This window comes from Chiloscyllium punctatum, chromosome 4 (assembly GCF_047496795.1).
Source record: "Chiloscyllium punctatum isolate Juve2018m chromosome 4, sChiPun1.3, whole genome shotgun sequence".
NCBI classification, from domain to species: Eukaryota; Metazoa; Chordata; class Chondrichthyes; order Orectolobiformes; family Hemiscylliidae; genus Chiloscyllium; species Chiloscyllium punctatum.
Genome location: NC_092742.1, coordinates 9,927,052 through 9,953,480, shown reverse-complemented (window position 1 = coordinate 9,953,480; position 26,429 = coordinate 9,927,052). Strand labels below are relative to the sequence as shown.

Sequence of the window (26,429 nt, the reverse complement as noted above, 5' to 3'; positions counted from 1 at the left end):
AGAGAAACCCGAGTTGTATTACAAAGGTGTATGTCAAACACAGTTCAACATTTACCTGCTTAGGGACTGACGTTGGACCTCTATCATCCCAATGTGCAGATATGTTATTGAAATCATTAATAAAATTAAGTGCTTCATCCAACTCCTTTAAAAGCTTTTCATATAGTCCACTTTTATCCTCATATGGTCCACAGTCAAGCACAACTTCATGAGGTTGAGAAGAATACCTAACGATGAAAGATGACAACAATAAATGAAGCATATTAATCAGCAATACTTATTCTGCTCCTTTCCTCCATCTTCATAATAAGACTTTGTTAACTTTTAGAAGCAAATTAACAACTCCATTTCATTGCAGGTATAATAAAATGGATACGACTTTGACAGAACAAAATTCAAATCCCACAAATGTAAATTCTAAATCTGATTCAACAACCACGCTAATTTGATGGCTGGTACCAACAAGTGTGATTATGATCCTGCCAAATTATAGAAACCAAATAATTTACGAATGCCTTTCAGGGAACGTACAAACACTAGTAGTAAAAACAGAAGTTAGCTATTCAGCCCTTTAAGCTGCCCTATCATGCTGTCAGATCACAGCTGATCTGCTCTAGATCTCAAATCCTCTTTCATGCCAGCTCATCATAGGCTTCAACTCCTTTAAGTTTCAAAATCTATTTACGACACCTTTACGTGCTTTCAATGATCTAGCGTCCACAACTCTTTGGGGGTAGAGAATTCCAGACACTCTCCTCAGAGAAGAAACTGTTCCACATCCTAGTTTGTCCACTGGTTTGAAATGTGTATACTAGAAAAACCATTTCAACAACAAGCCTAAAGACTCCTCAAAATCTTCAATATTTCAACAAACACATCCCCATTTTTTAAAACTCTAATGAATAAAAGGTTTAATCTGTTTAGCTGCTCTACTCTGAAAACCAATACCAATATTTGGTAACATTATCTGCCATTTCCAATCCCCATTATTAATTCACTGTCGCATACCTCAAGGATCCCACACTTGTTTTAGCTACTATATCTTTTGATTAAGCTCTAGTTTGAGTTTTGTATTTATATTTATATTTTTGCCTATTTACTTTGATAATCAATTTTCCCCCTTTTGGTTAACAGTCTGCTGCAAGTTCATAACACAAAATCTGTACTCCTCTGGCCTATTACAGTTTTTACTGCTTTGTATGCCTTAGAGGATTGGACTGGATTCTTTCATTGACTGCCTCTGTTTACCATAGTGGTTCAGCCTTCTCATCAAGTCTTTCTTTCTGATCAGAATAATTTAAGTAACATGAAATATCTGCTTAAATGTGTGCCACTGATCATCTATTAACCACCCCCTTATTTTCCCAGTCTGTTGTGGACAACGTTCAACTACGTAATCCCCCCTTATTTAAGTCAAGGGCACTGGTTTGCTCTCTCTCAAACGAAATTTAAAATTCTATCACGTTGTGAGCACTATATCCTACAGGATGTCCAAGTAACAGAGATCTGATTAACTCTTAACTTATTACACACTATACAGGATCTAAGATAACTTCTGCCAGGTAGGTTGCGCAAGTAGTACTGCTCTAAGAAACAATCTCTGATGCATTGTACAAATTCATCATGTTACCGTCGCCCCATTTGATTTCATAGGATCATGGAATCCCTACAGTGTGGGAACAAGCCCTTCAGCCAAACAATTCCACACCCACCCTCCTAACAGTAACTCACCCACAGCCATATCCCTACCCTATTAGCCTATATTTACCCCGGACTAATGCACCTAACCTACACATTCCTGAACACTACAGGCAATTTAGCATGGCCAATTCACCTAAACTGCACATCTTTGGATTGTAGGGTGAAACCATTGCATCTGTAGGAAACCCATGCAGACAGAAGGAGATTGTGTAAACTCCACACAGACATTTGCCAGAGGTTGGAATCAGGTCTTTGGCACCGAGAGGCAGCAGAGCTAGCCACTGAGCCACCATGCCGTCCAGTCCAGTCAATAGGACTCACGGCAATTGTACTGCCTTGTTTACAAAATCATTTCCTGATTTGGGGGTTCAGAAATTATTGCTCCCATGAGCTCTTTCGTTTGGCATTCCTTCTTTCTGCCCAAACTGATTCCATATCAAGATCTAAAATCACTACTAATACACCTACTCTCTGCCACACAGGTACTGTCCTTTATTAACAAAGCTATTTCATCATCTTTTACTTTTTGTCTATTTGCCAGAATGTCGAACCCCTTTAAATATTGACTCCCTCCCTTTTGTCACCTGGCAGCCATGTCTCTGTAACAACTACGAAATCATGGACATCTACTTCTATTTATGCCATTAACTCATCGATCTTGATACAAATGCATTCAAATAAAGAGCTTTAAACTTTCACCATTATCTATCTACTCTAATTCCAATTTTTGCTGCACTCTTCTTGTATCTTCTGCTCCTCCCTGTCACTTTGATTATCATTTGCCTCTACATTCCTCTGTACATTGGCTATTATTTCTTTCTTGTTTTTTTTTACAACTTCCCTAGGATTGAACCTCCCTCTGCCATTTAGTTTAAAATGGTGTCTACATCTCTAGTTTTACTACTTGTTTTATAATTTTCCAAGTTGTTTGTAACCCCTCTTTCTTAGTCTACCCAGGTTGTTGGTACCTATGTGGACTGCAACAACTGGATAATTCCCTTTCAACTCTAAGCCCAAAAGTGATATCCTGAACATTAGCACCTCGTAGGCAACAGAACCTTGGGGACTCTTTATCTTTACTGCAGAGAACAGTATCTCTTATCCTAAATGCTACTGTTAATTGCTATCATATTGCTCTTTTTCCCATCTACTTCAATGGTGCTCTGAACTACTGTGCTTTGGTCAGTTTGCACATTGTTCCTGCAGTTGATGCCCTCACCCTCAGCAGCAGCAAGAATCTCTTTGGGGGTTCATACCTATTGGTCAAAGGCCCTGGTTGATGCTCCTTCAAAGCTACATCCTGGGTAGCTAAATCTGCCTTACTCACAGTCACATGCCTCCTGTCCTCAACCACAGATGAAATTTGATGTAATTTCAAGTAACTGAAGGGTCTGTTTCCATACTGTATAACTATGACTAACTCTCTCCCTTCCTGATGTTTTGCAATGTCTACACCGCTGACCTAAAGTTGCTTGAATACTTGCTGTGTAGATATATTCACCGTGGATCGCAGCAGCATCCTCCAGTTCCCAAATACCACAGTTATAACAAATTGCCTTCCCAGCACCTCTATCCTGTTCTATTTGTTAAATAAATTTGGAGGCTCTTTAGCTTAAAAGTCAATTTCTTGACTGTATTCTTCAGCAATAATAATACCTCTAATTTAAATCACTTAGCCAATTCAAAAGGACATGGAAGAAATACCTTATCACTGCCCTGATTTTATTTATCGACTCATTTTGGATCTGAAAGGTAGGAACAGGGCAAAGGGGCTTTCTGCAGCAGTTTCCATCTCCCACCGGTTTGCTCTAGCAATCTGTGCCACAAGTGATGCTGACCTGTTGCACACTCCCCTCAAAATGTGTTTCACAGTGACACTGACTTCCCATTTGTACCATCTGGCCTGCATGTAAAGTTTGTGTCACATTATGTTTCATTCACTGTCCTCTGAAGTGAACTGCCACACCATTCTGCAAAAATGGCAACTAGGGAAGTTGGTCCATTACTGGTTAACTACAGAAATGAAACAAATTCAATCAATTTGCACTGTTTGTGCCCTACACAGCAGTCAAAGCCCACATTACTCTATGCCAGAAATACTTTTTTAAGAATCTGCTTCTGGAGAACTAATGTGAATTTTCTACTTTCCATATCCATCATCCTTTTGGGTTTTCACAGCAATATTGCTCAGCCATGGCTAGTTTGCATAACCATGCCAGCAAAAGGGTTGTGACAACCTGATAATATTTGCAGCAGGTAGACGCAATCAAGTTCAAGATCAAGATCAAAACATAAATCAGCCTTAAAAGGGAAAGATGAAGGCACTAATCCTCACAATACTAACCTTCAAAAACAATGTACCTTCTTGATATTAGCATACAGTGAAGTATAAGAAACTAGACTGTGTCTACAACTCACTTGTCCAACACTACCAGGTCAGTGGCAGTCTCTGCACTGCTCCTGAGAATCTTTTCCAGCTTCAAAATTTTCTCCTCTAGCTCAGAAGGGTCACATTTACCATTTAAAATGGAGGCAGTCAGTCCCAAGATCCGAGGGCATGAAGGATTCTCCTCACACATCTGATTTAACAAAAAAGAAACAATGTTAAAATGAGTCATGGAAAGAATTCAAAGTTAGAGATTTCCCTTTCCAAACTGTTGGATTTGTGATTTATTTTTAATAATTCAAACTTAAATCACAAAAGAATCACCAGATGTGAAGTTAAAAGCTGTGGAGTTGCTTCAGCGGAAAAAAAGGAAAGCAGAGAAAATATGAATAAAAAGATAAAAGACAAAGAAAGAAAAGACAGATAAAAACACAAAGAAAAAGGATGACCCAAAATGTTAACTGATTTCCCTCTACAGATGTTGCCAGATCTGCTGAGCATTTTTTGTTTGTGTTTCTGGTTTTGAGCATCTGCAGTTCTATGGTTTTTATTTTGTTGATGATTCCTACAGTACTTGATAAAGTATAATCTGAGAGGATGTTCCCCCTCAGAGTGCCTGGGACCACACAGCATAGTCTCAGAATAAAAGAGGGCCAATTTAAGACTGAGTTGAGGACAAATTTCTTCTCCGAGGATTCAGCTGTAGGCACAGTCCATGTGTACACTTAAGGCTGAGACAGATTTTTGATCAGCAGGGGAAACAAGGGTTACAGGGAAAGGGTAGGAGAGTGGACATGAGGAACGTAGAATCAGCCATGTCCTATTCAATGGTGAAGCAAGTTCGAGGCCGAATAGCCTACTCCTTTTCCAGTTTCTCATGGTCTGGTGGAGGGGTCTGGCAGCGGAGTAGATAAATCTCAGATTGTTGAGAGGGGCAAGGGGGGAATAACTGGGGGCTGGCACTAATTTTCAACTTATTTTTGACTACAGGATAGGTACCAGTGGACTAGAGGACAGCCAGTGTGGTACTGTTATGTAAAGGGAGCAAGGAATAAACGAGAACAGTCAATCTAACCTTGGTGCAGGAAAACTATTGAAAACAATTTGGAGGCAATCAACTTGCACTCGGAAAGGCAGACATTAATCAAGAACAGTCACAGCATGGCTTTGTTAAGGAGAGATCTCATCTGACCAACTGGATTGATTATTTTGAAGAGGTGACCAGATGTGTAGAGAATGCATTTGACATAATCTACTTATCAAAAGCTGGGATACACTTAGTGTCAAGAGGTCTGGATGGGGAAAAGTTTGTAAGCAGCGTCCAGGAAAGTTTTCTAGAGCAGTATATCAATAGATGCCGAGGGAAGGAGCCATATTGGACCTGGTGTTGGGGAATGAGCCAGGCCAGGTGGTAGAAGTTGCATTGGGGGATTTCTTTGGGAATAGTTACCACAATTCTGTCAGTTTTAAAATACCTGCAGACAAAGAAGAAAGTGGTCCTAAGGGATGAGTACTAAACTGGGCCAAGGCCAATTATATCAAAATTAGACAGGAGCTGTGAAATATGGATTGGACACAGCTATTTGAAGGAAAGTCCACATTTGATATGTGTGAGGCTTTCAAAGATAGGTTAAAGATAGGGCAGAATAGGCATGTCCCTTTGAAAACCAGGGTTAGAAAATGGAAGATTTGTGAATCGTGGATGATATGAGAAATTGTATGACTAGCCAGGAGGAAAAGGGAGCGTACGCAAGGTCCAGGCAGCTCAGAACAGAATGGGCCCTGGAGGAATATCGGGAGAGTAGGGCCAGGAATCAAGCGGGCTAAAAATAGTCATGAAATAACTACAGCGAGCAGAATTAAGTAGAACCCAAAGGCATTTTCTTCTTGTATAAGAAGCAAGAGAGCAACCAGAGAAAGGGTTGCGCTACTAAAGGATAAGGAAGGAAGGTTGCGTGTCGAACGTGAGAAAATGAGTGAGATTTTCGATGATTACTTTGCATCAGTGTTCACTGACGAATGGAAAGGTGATAAATGCTGAGCTTAGAGATTGAAGTTTGTTTCGTCTGGATCACATTGACATAAGGAGGGAGGATATGTTGGGTAGGCTAAAGGATATTAAGGTGGACAAATACCCAGGACCGGATGGGATCTATCCCAGGTTGCTGAGGGAGGCGAGAGCGTAAATAGCTGGGGCCCTGACAAATATCTTTGCAGCATCCTTAAACACAGGTTAGATGCTGGAGGACTGGAGGGTTGCTCATGTTGTCTACCTGTACAAGAATGGGAGTAGGGATATTCCAGGTAACTACAGACCAATGAGCCTGACATCAGTGGTGGGAAAGTTGCTGGAGAAGGTACTGAGGGATAAAATCTATATTTGGAAAAGGATGGGCTTATCAGTGATAGGTAACAAGAGTTTGTGCAAGGTAGATCATGCCATACGAACTTAATAGAGTTGTTTGAGGAAGTGACCAAGCTGATCGATTAAGGAATGGCTGTAGATGTCACATACATGGACTTTAGTAAGGAGTTTGAGAAGGTTCCCCATGGTAAACTAATGGAGAAAGTGAAGTCACATGGTGTGCAGGGTCTTCTAGCAAGGTGGATAAAGAACTGGTTGAGCAACAGGAGACAGTAGTAGTTGAAGGGAGTTTCTCAAAATGGAGAAAGGTGACCAGTGGTGTTCCGCAGGGGTCAGTGTTGGGGCCTCTGATGTTTGTAATATACATAAATGATCTGGAAGAGGGCACTGTTGGCCTGATCAGTAAGTTTGCAGATGAAACTAACATTGGTCAAGTAGCAGAAAGCATAGGGGACTGTCAAAGAATACAAGAGGACATAGACTGGAGAGTTGGGCGGAGAAGTGGCAGATGGAGTTCAATCCAGGCAAATGTGAGGTGTTGCATTTTGGGAAGTCTAATTCTGGAATGAACTATACTGTAAACGGAAGAGCCTTGAGAAAAAGTGATGAGCAGAGAGATCTGGGAGTGCAGGTCCACTGTATCCTGAAGGTGCCTGCTCAAGTGGATAGAGTGGTCGAGGTGACATATGGTATGCTTGCCTTCATTGGAGAGGGTATTGAGTAGAAGAGCTGGCAGGTCACGTTAAGATTATACACACTGTTGGTTCGGCCGCATTTAGAATACTGCGTACAGTTCTGGTTGCCACATTACCAAAAGGATGTGGACGCTTTGGAGAAGGTGCAGAGAAGGTTTACAAGGATGTTGCCTGGTACAGAAGGTGCTAGCTATGAAGAGAGGTTGAGTAAATTAGCATTGTTTTAATTAGAAGAAAGGAGATCGAGGGGGACCTGATTGAGGTCTATACAATTATGAAGGGTATAGACAGGGTAGACAGAGATAAGCCTTTTCCTAGGGCGAGGGATTCAATAACAAGAGGTCACACATTCAAGGTGAGAGGTGAAAAGTTTAAAGGGGGATATACACAGCAATTACTTTACCCAGAGGGTTGTAGGGACCTGGATCGCGTTGCCAGCAGAGGTAGTAGAGGCAGGCACAGTAGATTCATTTAAGATGCTTCTGGACAGATGCATGAGTAGGTGGGGAGCAGAGGGATACATCCTTAGGAATTGGACGATAGGTTTAGATAGTGGATTTGGATTGGCACAGGCTTGGAGGGCTGAAGGGCCTGTTCCTGGGCTGTAAATTTTCTTTGTTCTTTGTTCAAAAGGACCTTGGTGCACATGTCCACCAGTCCCTAAAGATAATAGGGCAGGTAGATAAAGTGGTTAAGGTGGTATGTGAAAGACTTGTCTTTCTTGCCAAAGAACAGAGTTTAAGATCAGGGATATTAGATAGTCCATTTAAGGCAGTTCTGGAATCCACATTATATGGGAGAATACGATTACTCTACAGCAGGTGCAGAGGAGACTTACCAGGATGTTGCTTGACTGGAGAGTTTGTTATGTAGAAAGATTGAATGGATATCAGCTGTTTTCTTGGAGCAGAGCAGACTGAGGGGGAACGCAATTGTGATGAATACCATTTGAGGGGTAGATAGGAAATATTCCCCTTTGTGGAGGGATCAATGATCAGAGGGCATACATCCAAGCTAAGGAGCAGGACGTTTAGAGGGAATGTGAGGAAAAACTCCTCCTTCCCCCCCCCCCCACCCAAGAGGGTAGTGGGAATCTGGTACTCACTGCCTGTAAAGGGTGGCACAGGCAGAAACCCTCATCACGTTTATTGAATTTTTAGATGTATACTTGTGCAACCAAGACATACAAGCTATAGACCAAGTGCTGGAAAATGGGATTAGAATAGTTAGGTGACTGCTTTTAAGTGGTACAGACTTGATGGGCTGAAGGGCTTTTTTCTTTGCCGTAGAGCTCAATGACTATACAGCAAAAATATTCTTTCATTAACAATGGCTATCACTGGGAGGTATTAGAAATACGTATTCTGATGTACAATGTTACTTCATGCTTAAATGGATAACGTAACACCAGTTTTGGTTACCTATAGTAAAACAATTCCATAATCAATGGTCTAACAAGGTTCTTCTAAGGTCTCTCCTTTAATCAACTCATGGGAAGCGAGCATCGCTGGCACAACTAGCATTTATTGCTTTTAACTCTCAAACAAATATTAGGTACATCTTAAGCCTTTCCAGGCATGAGCAGAAAGTATATATCAAAAAAAGGGACAAAAAGCAGGTTTGATTTGGAATGGTGCACCAAGCCATTTTGAGTCCAATGTGACCAAGCCAGCATAAACCAAATCAACATTTTAAACTATTTAGCGATTATTGTTAAGTGTATCTGATCAAAGATATCACTTCACAAATATTTAAACATTTCATGTTTCATCGGAGGAGGCAAAGAAGTTGTTACAATTTTTGCAATAAAAATTCCAGCAAATACTTCCATAGCTTCTCCACCCACAGGGTTAGACACAATCAAGCTGACAAGTTCAATAACATAAATGAATTCAATTTTTTAACAAAAAGCATTAATGGCAAATGGAACCCTGTCATGAATGCTTTTGTCTGAAGACTTGTTCACATCAAGCCAAAGGGAGGGGAAATGGAGAGCAAGAAAAAGAGAAACAGCTGCTGCACTTCTGTTATCAATTTGAATATTAGGCAATGCCAGCAGGCTCACAGTGATACTTCAGATTGGTACCATGTAGGAGAGGGAGCTGTACTCAATGGCATTCTGCCTGAATTTAGACAGATCTGCACATAAATATCACTCTCCCATGAGAATTTGTACACAGGATTCACACGGTTAAGCTGATTGCTTAGCTTGTACTCGAATACACAGCTAAAGGCAAACTATCCTCTTTAAGGTGCTTGGCACGGTTTTGCCTCTACTGGAAGAATGCTGATAATTAGGATACTTACCTTGTGGGGTCTTTTACAACTTCAGTACTTCATTTAAACAACGTTCATGTATTATAAGCACTTAAGAAAGGAGCTAAGAAAACTAACATAGATTAAAAGAGTAGAAGGACTAGAGAACAAACGTGGACACTGACCTTTGCACGTGATCTGTTAGATACAAGATCTGACTCCGTAAGCCAAATTGGAACTGCCATAACAGAGGCAAAACTAAACTGCAACAACTTTCTAGCAACAGACTAGAAAATGGAAGATTAGCCTCTCGCCCTCAAACAATAATTGTGTTTTACAATTTGTCATGCATCAAGACCCAAAATAGTTCTTGTTCAAAGTCCTGTCATTCAACAAACTTGCAAACTATAGATCCTATTAACAAGGGGCAAATAAATGTTCCTTGTGCAACAGTCTTGCAGTTGTATAAAGTAACATCTTAAGTACCATCTGGCTTGGGTTAATGGCAAAGGACATAATACCAAGCTTTGTATAATGTGGGAAAAACACTTTCAATATTTTGCCATCTTTTTAGAAACAGTAGACACACTCATGAGGCAAACAATAAAGTGAGTTATAAATGGTGAGGATTCCTGATACCATCCCACGGTGAATCTTTTCAAAAAAGGTCAAACCATAGCTGCTAGAGCCTTCAACTTTCAACAGAGGATGTGGCAACCCTCAGGGATGACAGTATAAAAGAACATTACATCATAACAGCTCAAAGAGTTGAGATTTCAAGCTAGTTAACTTTACTCAATTTCTTTACCTTTTTTAGGCAGGAAAGCGACTAAAAGGTCAATTACAAGTGAATGGTCAAGCAGATTCAAAGTATCATATTTCTTAGGGTCATGTTTTCTATTTCATTGAAAGACAAATATAAATGTTTTCTTTCATATTAACAAGCTTATATCTTAGTTTAAGTATACAGATTACCTTATATTTCTAGTCAGAACACTGGACTCCAAGCTATCAGATTGACATGGTTGACAGGTAGCATGAGAAAACAGCTGCATCTCACTAAGCAAACTCAATTTTGGGGGGAGGTGGGGGGGTGCAGGGACAGGCAGGCGAGAGGGGAGAAATGTTCTCAAATTTGGATTATTTTGGAAAGATAACAAAAACAGTAAAGTCAAGCAGCTTTATACAGGGGATGTGCACATGACTGACAAGAAATACAAGTTCCCAATTTCCACAGAAGTGAAAACAATGTTAACAATTATTTGCAATTAAACTTTCCAGGATGTCACACTGGCAAAAGGCTGTAACTACAAGTTTACATAGACAGATTTTAGTTTGAATTTAGGAATTAAGAGCTTTCTTTGTAATGGAAATATAAAAACAAAAAAGGACTTCAAAATAATGTATGAACTAAGTGCCCTTTGCCTGCATGCACTGTGGAGGTTTCCCCCAAATTTATAACTTAATTTCACATGAGAACGACATTTGGTCTTCACTCTCAGTATGGAATGTTATGGCAAAATGATTTGTCTAAATGACAGCAAAAAATAATACCTTCATAATCTCCTGGTAGGGATGTTCTCTGATTGCAAGGTGGCATTCATCAAACACGAGAAGGTTGATTTTGGAGAGGAAAAGGTAGCCCCTTTTCAAGATGTGCAAGAAGATGTGGCAAGTCATGACTAGCACCTATAAAAATCAAAAACAGGAGAGAAATAAAAAAGGACAATCACTAAAGATTTTACATAAAACATAACCTTTTTACGCAGTTAACACAAGGTATTTCTACACCTTTTTAAAAAAAAAATTGTATCTGTGCTTTAGTTTTGGTTGTGGACTATATGGGAAAGGGCTGTTTTATGAAAATGGACAGAGGAAGGAACTGCTGTATGTTTTAAAAACAAATTATTGAAACCAACTGTAAAATCATGTTTACACTGTTGCTTTACAAGCTGTGTAAGGCACAAGAGAAGATGGCCTGGCTTTGGGGTTCTTGTACAACGTGAAAGTCACCTGGCTACAGGTTGCTGATTAGTTTGTGGAGTTGTGACCACTTGCGGATGCCAAAGGCCATCAGCCCGACAGTGCCAATCTGATTGGCTCATGAGTGGTTGCATATCTTACTGGTGTGAATGACACTGGCAGAAGGTCTTGGACCTCTGGAATGTGGGGTGGTGTCTCTTTCTCTACAGTAAAAATGCCTGAAAAAAAGCCAGTTTATTTTCTTCCACTAGTTGCTGTAAGCCCTTGCTTTTATCCAATAATTCAAACTTTATCACTTGTGAACCAATTGCTCACTTTTCTAGAGAAGGCAAAGAGTAAACTGAAGGATTAGGGAAACCAGAGGATCTCCTCCAAAACATTTGAGGGGTTATGCCACTGAACATTTTCTCCAGTCTTTTTTTTAAATAACACCAATTTTTGCTTTGTATTGGAGTATTTTTAGAAAGGGGGGGGGGTAGAGTTTTTAAACTAAATTATTCAATAACAGTTCTGGTTGTTTACTTGTAATAAATTGTAGTTCTTGTTAACTACATGGTCCATGTTTTCAGTCAATCTGAGTCTACCAGGCAGGTAAATTGGGAATTCAGCATAGTTCGATACAATCATTAACTGTTAAGACACCTCCGGGATGAGCAGGACTTGATTTTCAGGCTTTAAACATTTTACATTAAGGCATACAAAATGCAAAAGACAGGACTATGATCTTTAACTAGACTTTCAAACTAAGTTGAAATACCTGTTGTCCAACAAAGCTTTTGTTCCACTCTTTGCTTGCCCATGACTCAATGTTTTCCATACTGGAATACTCTCCGACCTTCAGGTCTGAATGGGTCTTGACAGCTGCTGCTAGCTGAGCCACAGAGGGTGCTAGAAGAGATTATGCTGAATTTAACCACTATATTCTCTCACCAAGTTACATTCTGCACACAAATGATGCCATTTAAACAGAAATGTCCAGTTATACAACCATATCAATTACCTGAACTAACTGCTTCAGATAACAGTCCTAAGATGATTTCTTATTTCAGTGAGTTTGCACTAAGGATTACATCATCCACAAAATCCTGAAAAGGTGCTAGGTTTAATCCCATCAATATCCAAGCTGGCACAACAATGGAAATGCTGCATTATCTGAAAAGCCTTCATTGCAGATTATTATACTACTGAGCAAGGACCATGCAAGGCTGCCCTGGTCCTTTGGTGAACTGGGTTTAATCCACTAATAAATTAATAATAGCCAAGCATTTTCCAGCAGGAATTACCTGGTAGTCATCAGCCCTGAGAATCTTTGCCCAGAGGTTGGTATGTATTGTTGAAAACAACACTGATTATTGATCTGATCAATTTGGAAGTAGAGGGAATAAGACTACACCACAAAATTTTATTGTCATGTGGTTATTATGACTACGTTACTGCAAATGCATCTTGACCAGAATATCTAATCTTATGACCTTGCATAGACTCACTCTACCATTAGCATTCAATCAGGGAATCAACCCTTGTTCAATGAAGAATGCAGGAGGACATGCAAGGAGCAGCATCAGACAACTAAAAATTAGATGTCAACCTGAAAACATACTATGAAGTCCTACTTTCATGCCAAGCAGGAGGAGGATGTAATGCACAGAACTAAATGATTCCACAACCAACAAATCAGATCTTAGGGTGTGTCAGTATGGCAGAGCTGTCATGAATGGTTGTGGACAGTGATATAACTAACAGGTAGAGATGACACAAATATCCCAACCTCAATGATGGCAGAGCTGAGCACACCAGTTAAAAAGGTAAAGTGGAAGCATCTGCAACCTGCTTTAGCCTAAAGTGCTAAGTGGATTATCCACTTGTGCTTCTTTCAGAAATCCCCTGCATCACAGATGCCAGTCTTCAGACAATTTGATTAACTCTACATAATAAAAAGTTGAAGGTAGCATATACACATATTTTGGACCATGTCAACATTCTGGTAATAAACAAACATGCTCCAGAACCATTCTTACGCCAGTCAAGTTGTTCCAATTCACAGCTACAACAATGGCATTACCTAACAACGTGATAAAGTTGCTCAGATATATTTGGTACATAAAGATGCAGGACAATGCCAAGCCAGACAATTACTGGCCAGTGTATTCTTGATCAAACTGACCGTGCTAGCATATGGCCTTGAAAAAGAACAACCTGCTCACAGTGATTCAATATTGGTTCGACCAGGGCCACAGTTTCTGGCCTCATTATAGCATGAAACAGCTGACCTCCAGGATGTAAGGCGAGAAGGACTGTCCTTGACATAAAGGTAGTTTTTAAAACAGATTATGGCATTAAGCAACCCTCGCAAAACTGAAGTCAAAAGGAAATCAATGGAAAGCACTCTGGTAATTTGAGTCGTACTTACCATGAAGAAACTTAATTGCGAGTTTTGAAGGTCAATTAACTTCACCCAGGACATCAGTGCAGGAATTCCTCAAGGTAGTGTCCCAGGTGCAACCATCTTCATGGTCATCCTCAATGACTTTCTCACCATCACAAGATCAGAAGTGGGCATGCTCCACGATGGTTGCACAATGTTCAATATTATTCAGACTTCCACAGATACTGAAGTAAAAAAATACCTCAATACCAATACCAGGACCTGATCAGGTATACTTTAGAACTCTGTGGAAAGCTAGGGAAATGATTGCTGGGTCTCTTGCTGAGATATTTGTATCATTCATAGTCACAGGTGAGGTGCCGGAAGACTGGAGGTTGGCAAACGTGGTGTCACTGTTCAAGAAGGGTGGTAAGGACAAGCCAGGGAACTATAGACCAGTGAGCCTGACCTTGGTGGTGGGCAAGTTGTTGGAAAGAATCCTGAAGGACAGGATGTACATGTATTTGGAAAGGCAAGGACTGATTAGGGATAGTCAACATGGCTTTGTGCATGGGAAATCATGTCTCACAAACCTGATTGAGTTTTTTGAAGTAACAAAGAGGATTGATGAGGGCAGAGTGGTAGATGTGATCTATGTGGACTTTAGTGAGGCGTTTGACTCCTTGTAGGTTCATAGCTCCTTGAAAGCAGGTAGATAAGGACAGTGAAGGAGGCGGTTGGTATGCTTTCTTTTATTGTTCAGAGTATTGAGTACAGGGGTTGGGAGGTTATGTTGCAGCTGTACAGAACATTGGTTAGGCCACTGTTGGAATATTGTGCGCCATTCTTGTCTTCGTCCTATCGGAAAGATGTTGTAAAACTTGAAAGGGTTCAGAAAAGATTTCTAAGGATGTTGCCAGGGTTGGAGGATTTGAGCTATAGGGAGAGGCTGAACAGGCTGGACTGTTTTCCATGGAGCGTCGGAGGCTGAGGGGTAACCTTATAGAGGTTTATAAAATGAGGGGCATGGATAGAATAAATAAATAAATAAAGTCTTTTCCCTGGGGTGTGGGAATCCAGAACTAGAGGACATAGGTTTTGGGTGAGAGGGGTACGATATAAAAGAGACCTAAGGGGCAACTTTTTCATGCAGAGGGTGATACGTGTATGAAATGACCTGCCAGAGTAAGTGGTGGAGGACATTGCAAAATTTAAAAGGCATTTGGATGGGTATATGAATGGGAAGGGTTTAGAAGGATATGGGCCAAGTGCTGGCAGGCAGGACTAGATTGGATTGGGATATCTGGTCGGCATGGATGGGTTGGACCAAAGGGTCTTTTTTTTTAAGATTAGATTAGATTACTTACAGTGTGGAAACAGGCCCTTCGGCCCAACAAGTCCACACCGCCCCGCCGAAGCGCAACCCACCCATACCCCTACATCTACATCTACCCCTTACCTAACACTACGGGCAATTTAGCATGGCCAATTCACCTGACCTGCACATCTTTGGACTGTGGGAGGAAACCGGAGCACCCGGAGGAAACCCACGCAGACACAGGGAGAACGTGCAAACTCCACACAGAGAGTCGCCTGAGGCGGGAATTGAACCCGGGTCTCTGGCGCTGTGAGGCCACCGTGTGCCACCGTGCCGCCCACGGTGTTTCTGTGCCTCTATGACTCTAAGTCATCTGCAGTCACCTGAAAGCCCTCAACATAGACTGAAGTATCATGACAACAGGTTAAATGTGGGCAGGGAAATCGCCTGTCGATTTACCACTTACCATCCTCTCTCAGTTGATGAATCAGTACTTCTCCATGTTGAACAACATTTGATGGAAGCACAGAGTGTGATAGGGTGCAAAATATCCTCTGGGTGGGACTTCAGTGTCCATTACCAAAAGTGGCATGGTAGAAGCACTACTGATCGAGCTGTTTGGGTCCGAAAGGACAGAGGTGCTAGATTAAGTCTCTGGTGGGTGGTGAGGGAATCAATGAGGGGTAAAATTATAATTGATCTCATCCTCACCAATCTGCTGCTATAGATGCATCTATGCAAGGCAATATCATTAAGACTAACCACTGCAGTCCCTATGGAAGTGAAGTCCTGCCTTCACATTGAAAGTACCCTCTATCGTTTTGTGTGGCACTGTCACTGTGCTGATCAGGACAAACATCAAATTTATCCAGCAACTCAAGACTGAGCATGCAGGAGGCACAGTGAGCTAATAGTAGCAGAATTGTACCTGAACATGATCTGCAATGTTATGGCCAAGCCCACCTCCCACTCAACCATTACCATCAAGCCAGGGAATAAACACTGGTTCAATGGGAAGTACAGGAGGCATGTCAGGAACAACACCAGGCATACCTGAAAAAGACGAGCAGCGAAATCGACGTTTCGAGCAAAAGCCCTTCCTGATGAAGGGCTTTTGCCCGAAACGCCGATTTTGCTGCTTGTTGGATGCTGCCTGAACTGCTGTGCTCTTCCAGCACCACTAATCCAGTATTTGCTTTCCAGCATCTGCAGTCATTGTTTTTACCATACCTGAAAAAGAGGCATCATCAACCAGGTGAAACTACCAAACAGACCACTTGCATGCCAAATAGCATAAGCAGCAATTGACAGACAGTTAAGCAATCCCACAACCAAACTGATCAAATCTAAGATCTGCATTCCTGCCACATCCAGTTATGGATTGTGGTGGACAATTAAACAACTCAGTAGAGGAGGCAGCCCCATAAATATCCCCATCCTCAATGGCAGAAGAGCCAAACACATCAGTGCAAAAGAGAAGGCTGAAGTGATTTTCAACTAGAAGTACAAAGTGGATGACCCATCTCAGCTTCCTCTTGTGATCCTCAGCATCTCAGATGTCAAGTCTTCAGCCAAAGCAATTATGTGAACTAGCTATTGCAAGTGTGGACTCTGACAACATTCCAGAACATTACTGAAGACTTGTGCTCTAAACTTGCCACATCCTTAGCCAAACTATTCCAGTACAGTTAAAAATACTGATATCTATCCAACAATGTTGAAGGTTGTCCAGGTGCGCCTTGTCCATAAAAGCAGCGTGTATCCAATCTGGCCAACTACGCCCCATCAATCTACTCTCGATCAGTAAAGTGATGGAAAGCATCATCAAGTGCTTTCAAGCAGCACCTGCTCAGCAATAAGCTGCTCAGTGACCACTCAGCTCCTGACCTCATCACAGCAGTGGTTCAAGCATGGACAGAAGAGCTAAATTCCAGAGGGATGAATGACAGCACTTAACATCAAGGCTGCATTTGACCAAGTGTGACATCAAGGACCCTTAGTAAAACTAGAATCAATGGTAACTAAAAGGGCAAGCTGGTTGATGTCATACCTGGCACATAGAAAGATGGCTGTTCTTGGGAGACAGTGAGGGCTGCAGATGCTGAAGATCAAAGTTGAGAGTGTGTTGCTGGAAAAGCACAGCAGGTCAGGCAGCATCCAAGGAGCAGGGAAAAAAAGAAAATCGATGTTTCGGGCTGGAGCCCTTCATCACGAATGAGGCTGGGGGCCTTCGGGATGGAGAGATAAATGGGAGGGGGTGATGCTGGGGAGAAGGTAGCCGAGAATGCAATAAGTGGATGGAGGTGGGGGTAAAGGTGATAGATCAGAGAGGAGGGTGGACCAGATAGGTGGGAAGGGAGATTAACAGCTGTCCTCAGGGGATCTCCAACCCACAGCATCTAACCTCAGTTTGCGAACCCTGCACCGCCAGATTCTACCTCCTACCCAAGCTCCACAAGCCTGACTACCCCGGCCGTCCTATCATCTCAGCCTGCTCCTGCCCCACTGAACTCATCTCCACCTACCTCGATAATATCCTATCCCCCTGGTTCAGGAGCTCCACAAATACATTTGGGACACCACCCACGGCCTCCATCTCTTCAGAGACTTCCGTTTCCCCGGCCCCCAACGCCTCATCTTCACCATGGACATCCAGTCCCTCTACACCTCCATCCGCCATGACCAGAGCCTCCAAGCCCTCAGTTTATTCCTCTCCTGATGTCCCCACCAGTACCCTTTCACTGACATTCATTCACTTGGTTGAACTGGTCCTCACCCTCAACAATTTCTCCTTCCAATCCTCCCACTTCCACCAGACGAAAGGGGTAGCCATGGGCACCCACATGGGCCCCAGCTATGCCTGTCTTTTTGTCAGCTACACAGAACAGTCCATCTTCTGGAGTTACACCAGCACCACTCCCCACATTGGCGCCACATCCAGCTCCCATAAGGAGGCTGAACAGTTCAACTTCACTAACACATTCCATCCCAATTTTAAATTCACCTGGACCATATCTGACACCTCCCTCCTCTTCCTAGACCTCTCCATCCATGAGGACCGACTCAACACTGGCATTTTTTTTTAAAAACTAGCCCATCGACTCCCAAAGCTACCTGGATTACACTTCCTCCCACCCTACCGCATGCAAAAAATGCTATCCAATATTCCCAATTTCTCCGTCTCCGCTGCATCTGTTCCCAAGAGGATCAGTTCCACCACAGAACACTTCAGATGGCCTCCTTCTTTAAAGACCGAAATTTCCTCTCCCAGGTGGTTGAAGATGTCCTCCAATGCATCTCATCCACAGCCTGCACTTCTGCCCTTGAACCCCACCCCTCCAACCATAACAAGGTCAGAATGCCCCCCCACCCCCCCCATCCCCATCCAAGTCTTCACCTTCCACCTCACCAACCTCCATCTACAAATGGAGCCCACCACTATGGATATATTTCTTTCCCCATCCCTATCCGCTTTCTGCAAACACCATTCCCTCTGCAACTACCTGGTCAGGTTCACCCCCCCCTAAAAAGCCACCCTCCCTTGCCACCGCAGGAATTGCAAAACCTGCACCCACACCTCCCCTCCTTACCTCCATCCAAGGCCCCAACGAGCCTTCCACATCCAAAGTTTCACCTGCACTTGCACATGTCAATTATATCTGTTGTACGCGATGCAGTTTCCTCTACATTGGGGAGACGAGACACTTACTCGCAGAGTGCGTTAGAGAACATCTCTGGGATACCCGCACCAATCAACCCCACTGTCCCGTGGCCGAACATTCCAACTACCCTTCCCACTCTGCTGAGGACATGCATGCCCGGGGCATCCTCATGCCATTCCCTTGCCACCCGACGCCTAGAAGAAGAACGCCTCATCTGCTGCCTCGGGGCATCAATATGGACTTCACCAGTTTCCTCATTTTCCCGTCCCCAAGTTCCAAACTTCTAGCTCAGTACTGCCCTCCTCACCTGTCCCACCTGTCAATCTTCCTTCCCACCTTCTGTTGCGCACTCAGTACCTTCGCCCCAGCCCCAGCCCCCCTCCCATTTCTCTCCCCACCAGAGGCTCCCAGCCTCATTCCTGATGAAGGGCTCAGGCCAGAAACGTTGATTTTCCTGCTCCTCCAATGCTGCCTGTCCTGCTGTGCTCTTCCAGAAATATACTCTGTACTTGTTGGGAGGTCAGTCATCTCAGACGTCAAGGTTGTGCCCCAGGCCCATCCATCTTCAGCTGCTTCATCAATGACCTTCCATTCAGCAGAAGGTCAGCAATGGGGATGGTCGTCAACAACTGCACAATGTTCAGTGCCATTCATGCTCCTCAGGTATGAGAGCAGCCCATGTTCAAGTGCAACAAGATGTAGACAATATCCAGACTTGGACTGACAAGTGGCAAGTAACATTTATGCCAGACAATTACCATTTCCAATAAGGGACAATCTGACCACTGCCCTTCGACATTCAGTGGTGTTACAATCATTGAATCCCCTACTGTCAACACCTGGGTAGCAGGGAGTTTATCAATAACCATAAACTCACTACATAAACAGTGGCTACAAAAGCAGGCCAGACGATAGGATAACTACAGTGAGTAGCTTCCCAAATTTGTGTACAACTTCCCGTAGTGGAGCCAAAGGCCTAGTGGTATTTTCGCTGGAGTGTTAATCAAGAGACCCAACCAATGTTCAAGGGACATGGTTCAAAACCTGCTGTGGCAGGTGTAATTTCAATTCAATTAAAAATACCTGGAATTAAAAAAGGGCCTAAAGATGATCATGTATCCAATGATGATTACTGGAAAAACCCATCTAGTTTCCTAATGCTCTTAGGGAAGAAAACTGCCATCCTTACCTGGTCTGGCCCACAGAAATGTGGCTGACTCTTAACTGTCCTTTGGACAATTAGGATGGGTAATAAAATGCTGGTGAGCTAGCAACACCCTCATCCTGTAAATGACGATTGTCTACACGACAGCACTTTCCAAGTCATTTCCATCCCAAAAGACATGGGCAGCACACGCTGGGGAACAAGTTTCCCAAACCACCTGCAAATTTCCTTCTAGGCCATTCACATTCCTGACTTAGAAGCAGATTGCTGTTCCTTTGCCATCGCTGGGTCAAAACCCTGGAATTCTCTTCCCAAGGGCATTGTGGGTCTATCTACAACATTTGGACTGCAGTGGTTTAAGGTAGTTCACCACCACTTTCTCAAGGGCAACTAGGCATGGGCAATAAAAATTTTGGCCAGCCAGCGTTGCCCATGTCACATGAATGAATGAAAATATGCAATAGGACTTGGCGTGCACTCAGGTTTGGCTGTCAAGTAGCAAATAACATTTGCATCACACTAATGCCGGGCACTGACCAGTTTCCAAAAGACAGAATCTAACCAGCACCTTGTGACATTCAATGGCATTATCATCACTGAATCCTCCATTAACAGCACCCTGGTGGGATTGACATTGACTGGGAACTGAACAGGATCAGCCATATAAATGTTTTGGCTACAAGACCAGGTTTGAAGCTAAGAATTCTGAAGGAATTACTTCCCGTCTCACCAATACCTAGACTGACAAAAGCACCAGAAACATGAGAACACTACTACCTATCTCCATGTTGCATACTTTATCACTAATCCTTAGCTGTCTGAGCCAAAATTCGAGAACTTTTCCCAAACAGGGCTGTGTATGCTACACACTAAAGATTAAGCAGTTCAGAAAAACGCTCACCACCATTTTCTACAGGGCAAAAGAGACGAGCAAAAAAATGCTGACCAACCCAATGATGCTCACATCCAAAAGACCACAAGAAATATTTACTCCTGTTTAGTTTGGCCCCTTGAGCCTGCTCTGCCATTCGACAGGATCATGTTGACACTCCTAATGTCTACTTTACTGCCCTTTTCCTGATTTATCTAGAGTATATCTCAGCCATAAATATACGCAAGGACTCTTGCTCCAAAAGCTCTCTCTTCAAAAAGTTTCAAAGACTCTCAATCTTCAGAAGATCCTCATCTCAGACTTCCTCTGCAAGACGCATCAGATCATTAACATAACTACTATCATCATGTGTGGCAACACCACCCACCACGTATACGGGAGATACTCATGTGACACGGCTAATGTTGTCTACCACACAAGTTGCAGGCAAGGATGCTCTGAGGCATGATGTATTGGTAAGACCATGTAGGCGCTATGACAATGATGAATGGACACTGCACAACAAATGCCAGGCAGGAGTGTTCCCTCTCAGTCGGGAACACTTTAGCAATCAAGGACATTCAACCTCCAATCTTTGTGTAAGCACCCTCCAAGGTGGCTGTTGAGAAACACAATCACTGAGCAAAAACGGAGAGTCAAGTTCCGTATCCATGAAGACTGTCTCAATCATGATCTTGAGTTCATGCTGCGCTGCACGTAAACCCACTATACTGTTCTATACCTGTAAAAATCTTCATCCTGTCTGGTTTTGACATCATCTTGATAACTTGTTATGATGTACCTCAATTAGTTTGTACAGCTGTGTATTACTTGTTCTTTTGCTTTGACCCTCAGCATGCAACTCTTATACCTAGCACATTATTCCAGCTGTTTGGTTTGTCTCCAGCACCACCTTATTTTAATTTTTTTGCAATTATCTCTCTGCCTCAATTAATCAGATCATTGGTCATCCCTTCATTTGCAATTCAGTTACTGACACTTTATTCACACAGTCAGACACTTTTGATCACCTACAGAGACTTATAACTCAGCCTTTCGACATTCCATTCATACCACTTGCATGATCCTTCTGCCTATTGAACTCTCTGCCTATACATTCTGTGCCTGTGTATTCTTCTTCACTTACCTTGTATGACTTCTAAATGGGTCTTAAATAGGTGTCGCCTTAATATCCTGTCTGGTCCTAACCTTATCTCATGAAGGGAAACATACTCTCAACATCTAATTTGTCAAGCCCTGTAAGAATCATATATATTTACTCTCGTTTTTCCAAATTTAAGTGAGTAGATGTCCAACCTGTTTAGCCTTTGCTCATAGGACAATCTCTCCATAGCAGGGATCATCCTCATGAACCTTGTCTGAAGTCCCTCCAATGAAATTTTATCTTTACTTAAGGGGACTACAACTGCTGAGTACAGTGGATGCGGTTTTACCAGCACCTTGTACAGTTGCAATAACATTTCACCACTCTTTGGAGCATAGGCGATGCTGAGGGGGTCGTGGAGAGCATGTTTGGTGAATTGGTCACATTGCAGATTAGGATTGCTGAGGGAGAAAGGGAATGGGTAACCAAAAAGGCAGAGAAAGAGCAGGAAGACAGTGCCGGTGCCCCATGTAGTCATCTCCCTCCAAAACAGGTATACTGTTTTGGATACTGCTGGGGGAGATGGCTCACCAGGGGAAGGCACCTGTAGCCAGGTTCATGGCACTGTGGCTGGCTGTGCTGTACAGAAGGGTGGGAAAAAGAGTGGAAGGGCTACAGTCAAAGGGGATTCAATTGTAAGGGGAGCAGATAGGCGGTTCTGTGGTCAAAAATGTGACTCCCAAATAATATGTTGCCTCTTAGATGCACAAGTCAGGATGTCTCAGATCAGCCGCAGAACATTCTGAAGGGAGAACAGCCAATTGCCATGGTACATATAGGCACCAACAATATAAGTAAAAAACAGGATGAGGTCCCACAAGCTGAATTTAGGGAGTTAGGAGCCAAGTTAAAAAGTAGGATCTCAAAGGTAGTAATCTCAGGATTGCCTACAGGGCCACATGCTAGTCAGAGTAGAAATGAAAGAATAGGCAGGACGAATGGCTTCAGAGATGGTGCGGGGAGGTGGGGATGGGGGTTTGGAAATCAGATTTTTGGGACATTGCGGCCTCTTCTGAGGGAGGCGGGAATATTACAAATTGGACAGTTTACACCTGGGCCAGACTGTAAACAATGTCCTTGCGGGTGTTTTTGCTAATACTGTTGGGGAGGGTTTAAACTGATGTGGCAGGGGGGTAGGAACCAAACGAAGAGGTTAGTGGGCAGTCAGGAATTAGATAATGAAGTCAGCATCACTAAGGTGAAGATGAATGCAAAGGGACTGGTGGTCTGACGTACATTTATTTTTAAGATTAGATTGCCTACAGTGTGGAAACAGGCACTTCGGCCCAACAAGTCCACACCGATCCATTTCCCACCTAACACTATGGACAACTTAGCATGGCCAATTCACCTGACCTGCACATCTTCAGACTGTGGAAGGAAACCGGAGCACTCGGAGGAAAAAAAACGCAGACACGGGGAGAATGTGCAAACTCCAGAGATAGTTGCCAGAGGCTGGAATTGAACCTAGAACCCTGGTGCGGGTGCGGTGAGGCAGCAATGCCACCCCCTGCAAGAAATGTAGGAGGTTAGGCAGATGAACATAGGGCTTGGATTAGTAATTGGGAGTATGATGTTATTGCTATAACAGAGTTGGTTGAGGGAAGGGCATGACTGGCAAATAAATATCCCAGGATATAGATGCTTCAGGCGGTATTGAGGGGTAAGTAAAAGGGGTGGAGGTGTTGCATTACTGGTCAGAGAGGATATCACAGCTGTGCTGAAGGAGGCTACTATGGAGGACTCAAGCAGTGAGGCAATATGGACAGAGCTCAGAAATCAAAAGAATGCGGTAACAATGTTGGGGCTGTACTGCAGGCCTCCCAACAGTGAGCATGAGATAGAGGTACAAATATGTGAGCAGATTATGAAAAGATGTAGGAGTAATAGGGTATTGGTGACAGGAGATTTTTAACTTTCCCATAATTGACTGGGATTCAATTAGTGTTGGAGGTCTAGATGGAACATGATTTGTAAGAAGCATCCAGGAGGGTTTTCCAGAGCAGTACTTAAATAGTCCAAATTGCGGATCGTTAGCTGTCTTCCTGTTTGTCCTTTGGATAAACGATATGTGGATAACTATCCACATCCATGAACACCAACTAGCCACAAAACGACACAACCAGCTATCCTTAGTAGCCACACATGCAGATGACAAGCAACATGAATTCGACTGGGACAACACTACTATTATAGGACAAGCCAAACAGAGAACAGCCAGGGAATTCCTAGAGGCATGGCACTCATCCACAGATTCAATCAATAAGCACATCGATCTGGACCCAATATATCGACCACTGCAACGGACAGCTGGAACTGACAAGTGGAAGCGGCAGAGACAAACCACTACAAATGCTGGAGGAAAGATCACAGAAGCGCTTCACAGGAGGCTCCCAAGCATGAGAATGTCACCTAGACAGGGGACGAAACGTCTGCAACACAAATTCCCAGCTCGGCGAACAGAACCACAACATTCTTGAACACCAGTGAGGTCCCAGAGGACTGGAGAAATGTCAATGCTGTCCCCTTGTTTAAGCAGGGATAATCCAGGTAATAACAGACCAGTGAGCTTGACATCAGTGGTAGGAAAGCTGCTGGAGAAGATAGAGGGAGAGGATCTGCTCCCATTTGGAAGAAAATGAGCTTATCAGTGATAGGCATCATGGTTTTGTGCAGGAAAGGTCATGTCTTACCAACTTAATAGAATTCTTTGAGGAAGTGACAAAGTTGATTGATGAGGGAAAGGCTGTAGATGTCATATACATAGACTTCAGCAAGGTGTTCGATAAGGTTCCCCAAGATAAGCTGATGGAAAAAGTGAAGTTGCATGGGGTCAAGGGTGCACTAGCTGGATGGATAAAGAAATGGCTGGGCAACAGGAGACAGAAGAAGGGAGTTTCTCAAACTGGAGAACTGTGACCAGTGGTGTTCCACAGGCATCCGTGCTGGGACCACTGTTGCTGGTGATATACATAAATGATTTGGAGGAAGGTATAGGTGGTCTGATTAGTAAGTATGCAGATGACACTAAGGATTGGTGGAGTAGCAGATAGAGGAGGAGACTGTCAGAGAATACAGCAGAACATACAGAGTACAGCAGATTGGAGAGTTGGGCAGAGAAATTGCAGGAGGAGTTCAATCCGGGCAAATGCAAGGTAATGCATTTTAGAAGATACAATTCAAGAGTGAACTATACAGTAAATGGAAAAGTCCTGGGGAACGTTGATGCCCAGAGAGATTTGAGCGTTCAGGTCCATTGTTCCCTAAAGGTGGCAACACAGTCAATAGTGTGGTCAAAGCAGCATACAGCATGCTTTCCTTCAGCAGACAGGGTATTGAGTACAAGAGTTGGCAGGTCATGTTAGAGTTGTATAAGACTTTAGTCCAGCCACATTTGGAATACTGCAAACAGTTCTGGTTGCCACATTACCAAAAGGATGTGGATGCTTTGGAGAGGGTGCAGAGGAGGTTCACCAGGATGTTGCCTGGTATGGAGGGTGCAAGCTATGAAGAGAGGTTGAGTAGATCAGGATTATTTTCATTAGAAAGACAGAGATTGAGGCGGGGGGGGGGGAACGAATTGAGGTCATGGGAGTGTAGACAGGGTGGACAGCAAGAAGCATTTCCCCCGTCCCCGCCCCGAGTGGGGAACTCAATTACTAGGGGTCATGAGTTCAAAGTGAGAGGTGGTGGAGGCAGGCATGATAGCACCATTTAAAATGCATCTAAACAGATACATGAATGGGCAGGGAACAGAGGGATGTAGATACTTAGAAAATAGAGGATCTGGATTGGCGCAGGTTTGGAGGGCCAAAGCACCTGTTCTTGTGCTGTACTTTTCTTTGTTCTTATACTCCAACCACATTGAAATAAAGGGCAACATTCCATTAGCCTTCCTGATTACCTGCTGCACTCAAACAATTTTAAAAAAGTACTTACCAGAACTAACCAAAAGCACAGTCCGTGATCCATTCTTGTTGAATTGTCCCCTGATCTGATGAGATAGCTCCTTTGTAAGTAGCACTGCAATGAAAGTCTTCCCTGAGCCAGTATTTAAACAAACTATAGTATTATGTTCCAAAGCTGCTTCTAGAAGTTCAACCTGCAAATAAAAATGTTTTTTAAAAACCAATAAAACATTGACTATTTTTCCTATATCCTTTCCTATCGTTGAAAAAAATATATACAGACTGAGTGGCACTAATTGCACAAATTTGACAGTTATTACAGTGGCTTTTTAATCATAGTGAGCTTGACAGCTGAGCCAATTTTTAAAATTATGCTGAGACAGATAAACTTTCCAGCAGGGGCCACTAGATGCTGAGCCAGAAACAAGAGCCTAGACTGAATTTTCCTGCCCAGTTCAGGGTCAACACTGGTGATGATGGGGGAAAAAAGTGGTGTAGGTCAGCACACACTACAATTTCCATTTTGCCAATTGTATAAGAGTACCAATGCCCAAAAATAAACAGGTAACATTAAATATAAATCATGGCA

The 26,429-nt window shown here is 42.9% G+C and overlaps 1 protein-coding gene across 6 annotated transcripts in view; it reads right to left on the bottom strand.

Annotated features, from left to right (window-relative positions):
- The window catches only part of dicer1 (dicer 1, ribonuclease type III), a 184,127-nt gene that overhangs the window by 87,196 nt on the left and 70,502 nt on the right, over positions 1-26,429 (bottom strand). For 5 of the 6 annotated variants that reach the window (XM_072568045.1, XM_072568044.1, XM_072568043.1 and 2 more), the window contains 5 exons: positions 25,872-26,034; positions 12,144-12,274; positions 10,958-11,092; positions 4,120-4,280; positions 56-227 (listed from right to left, as the gene is read on the bottom strand). In XM_072568045.1, the coding sequence (XP_072424146.1) occupies positions 56-227; positions 4,120-4,280; positions 10,958-11,092; positions 12,144-12,274; positions 25,872-26,034 (762 nt within the window). Of the gene's footprint in view, positions 1-55; positions 228-4,119; positions 4,281-10,957; positions 11,093-12,143; positions 12,275-13,796; positions 13,921-25,871; positions 26,035-26,429 lie in introns of those variants that run through there. The other variant, XM_072568047.1, reaches the window with a different exon arrangement.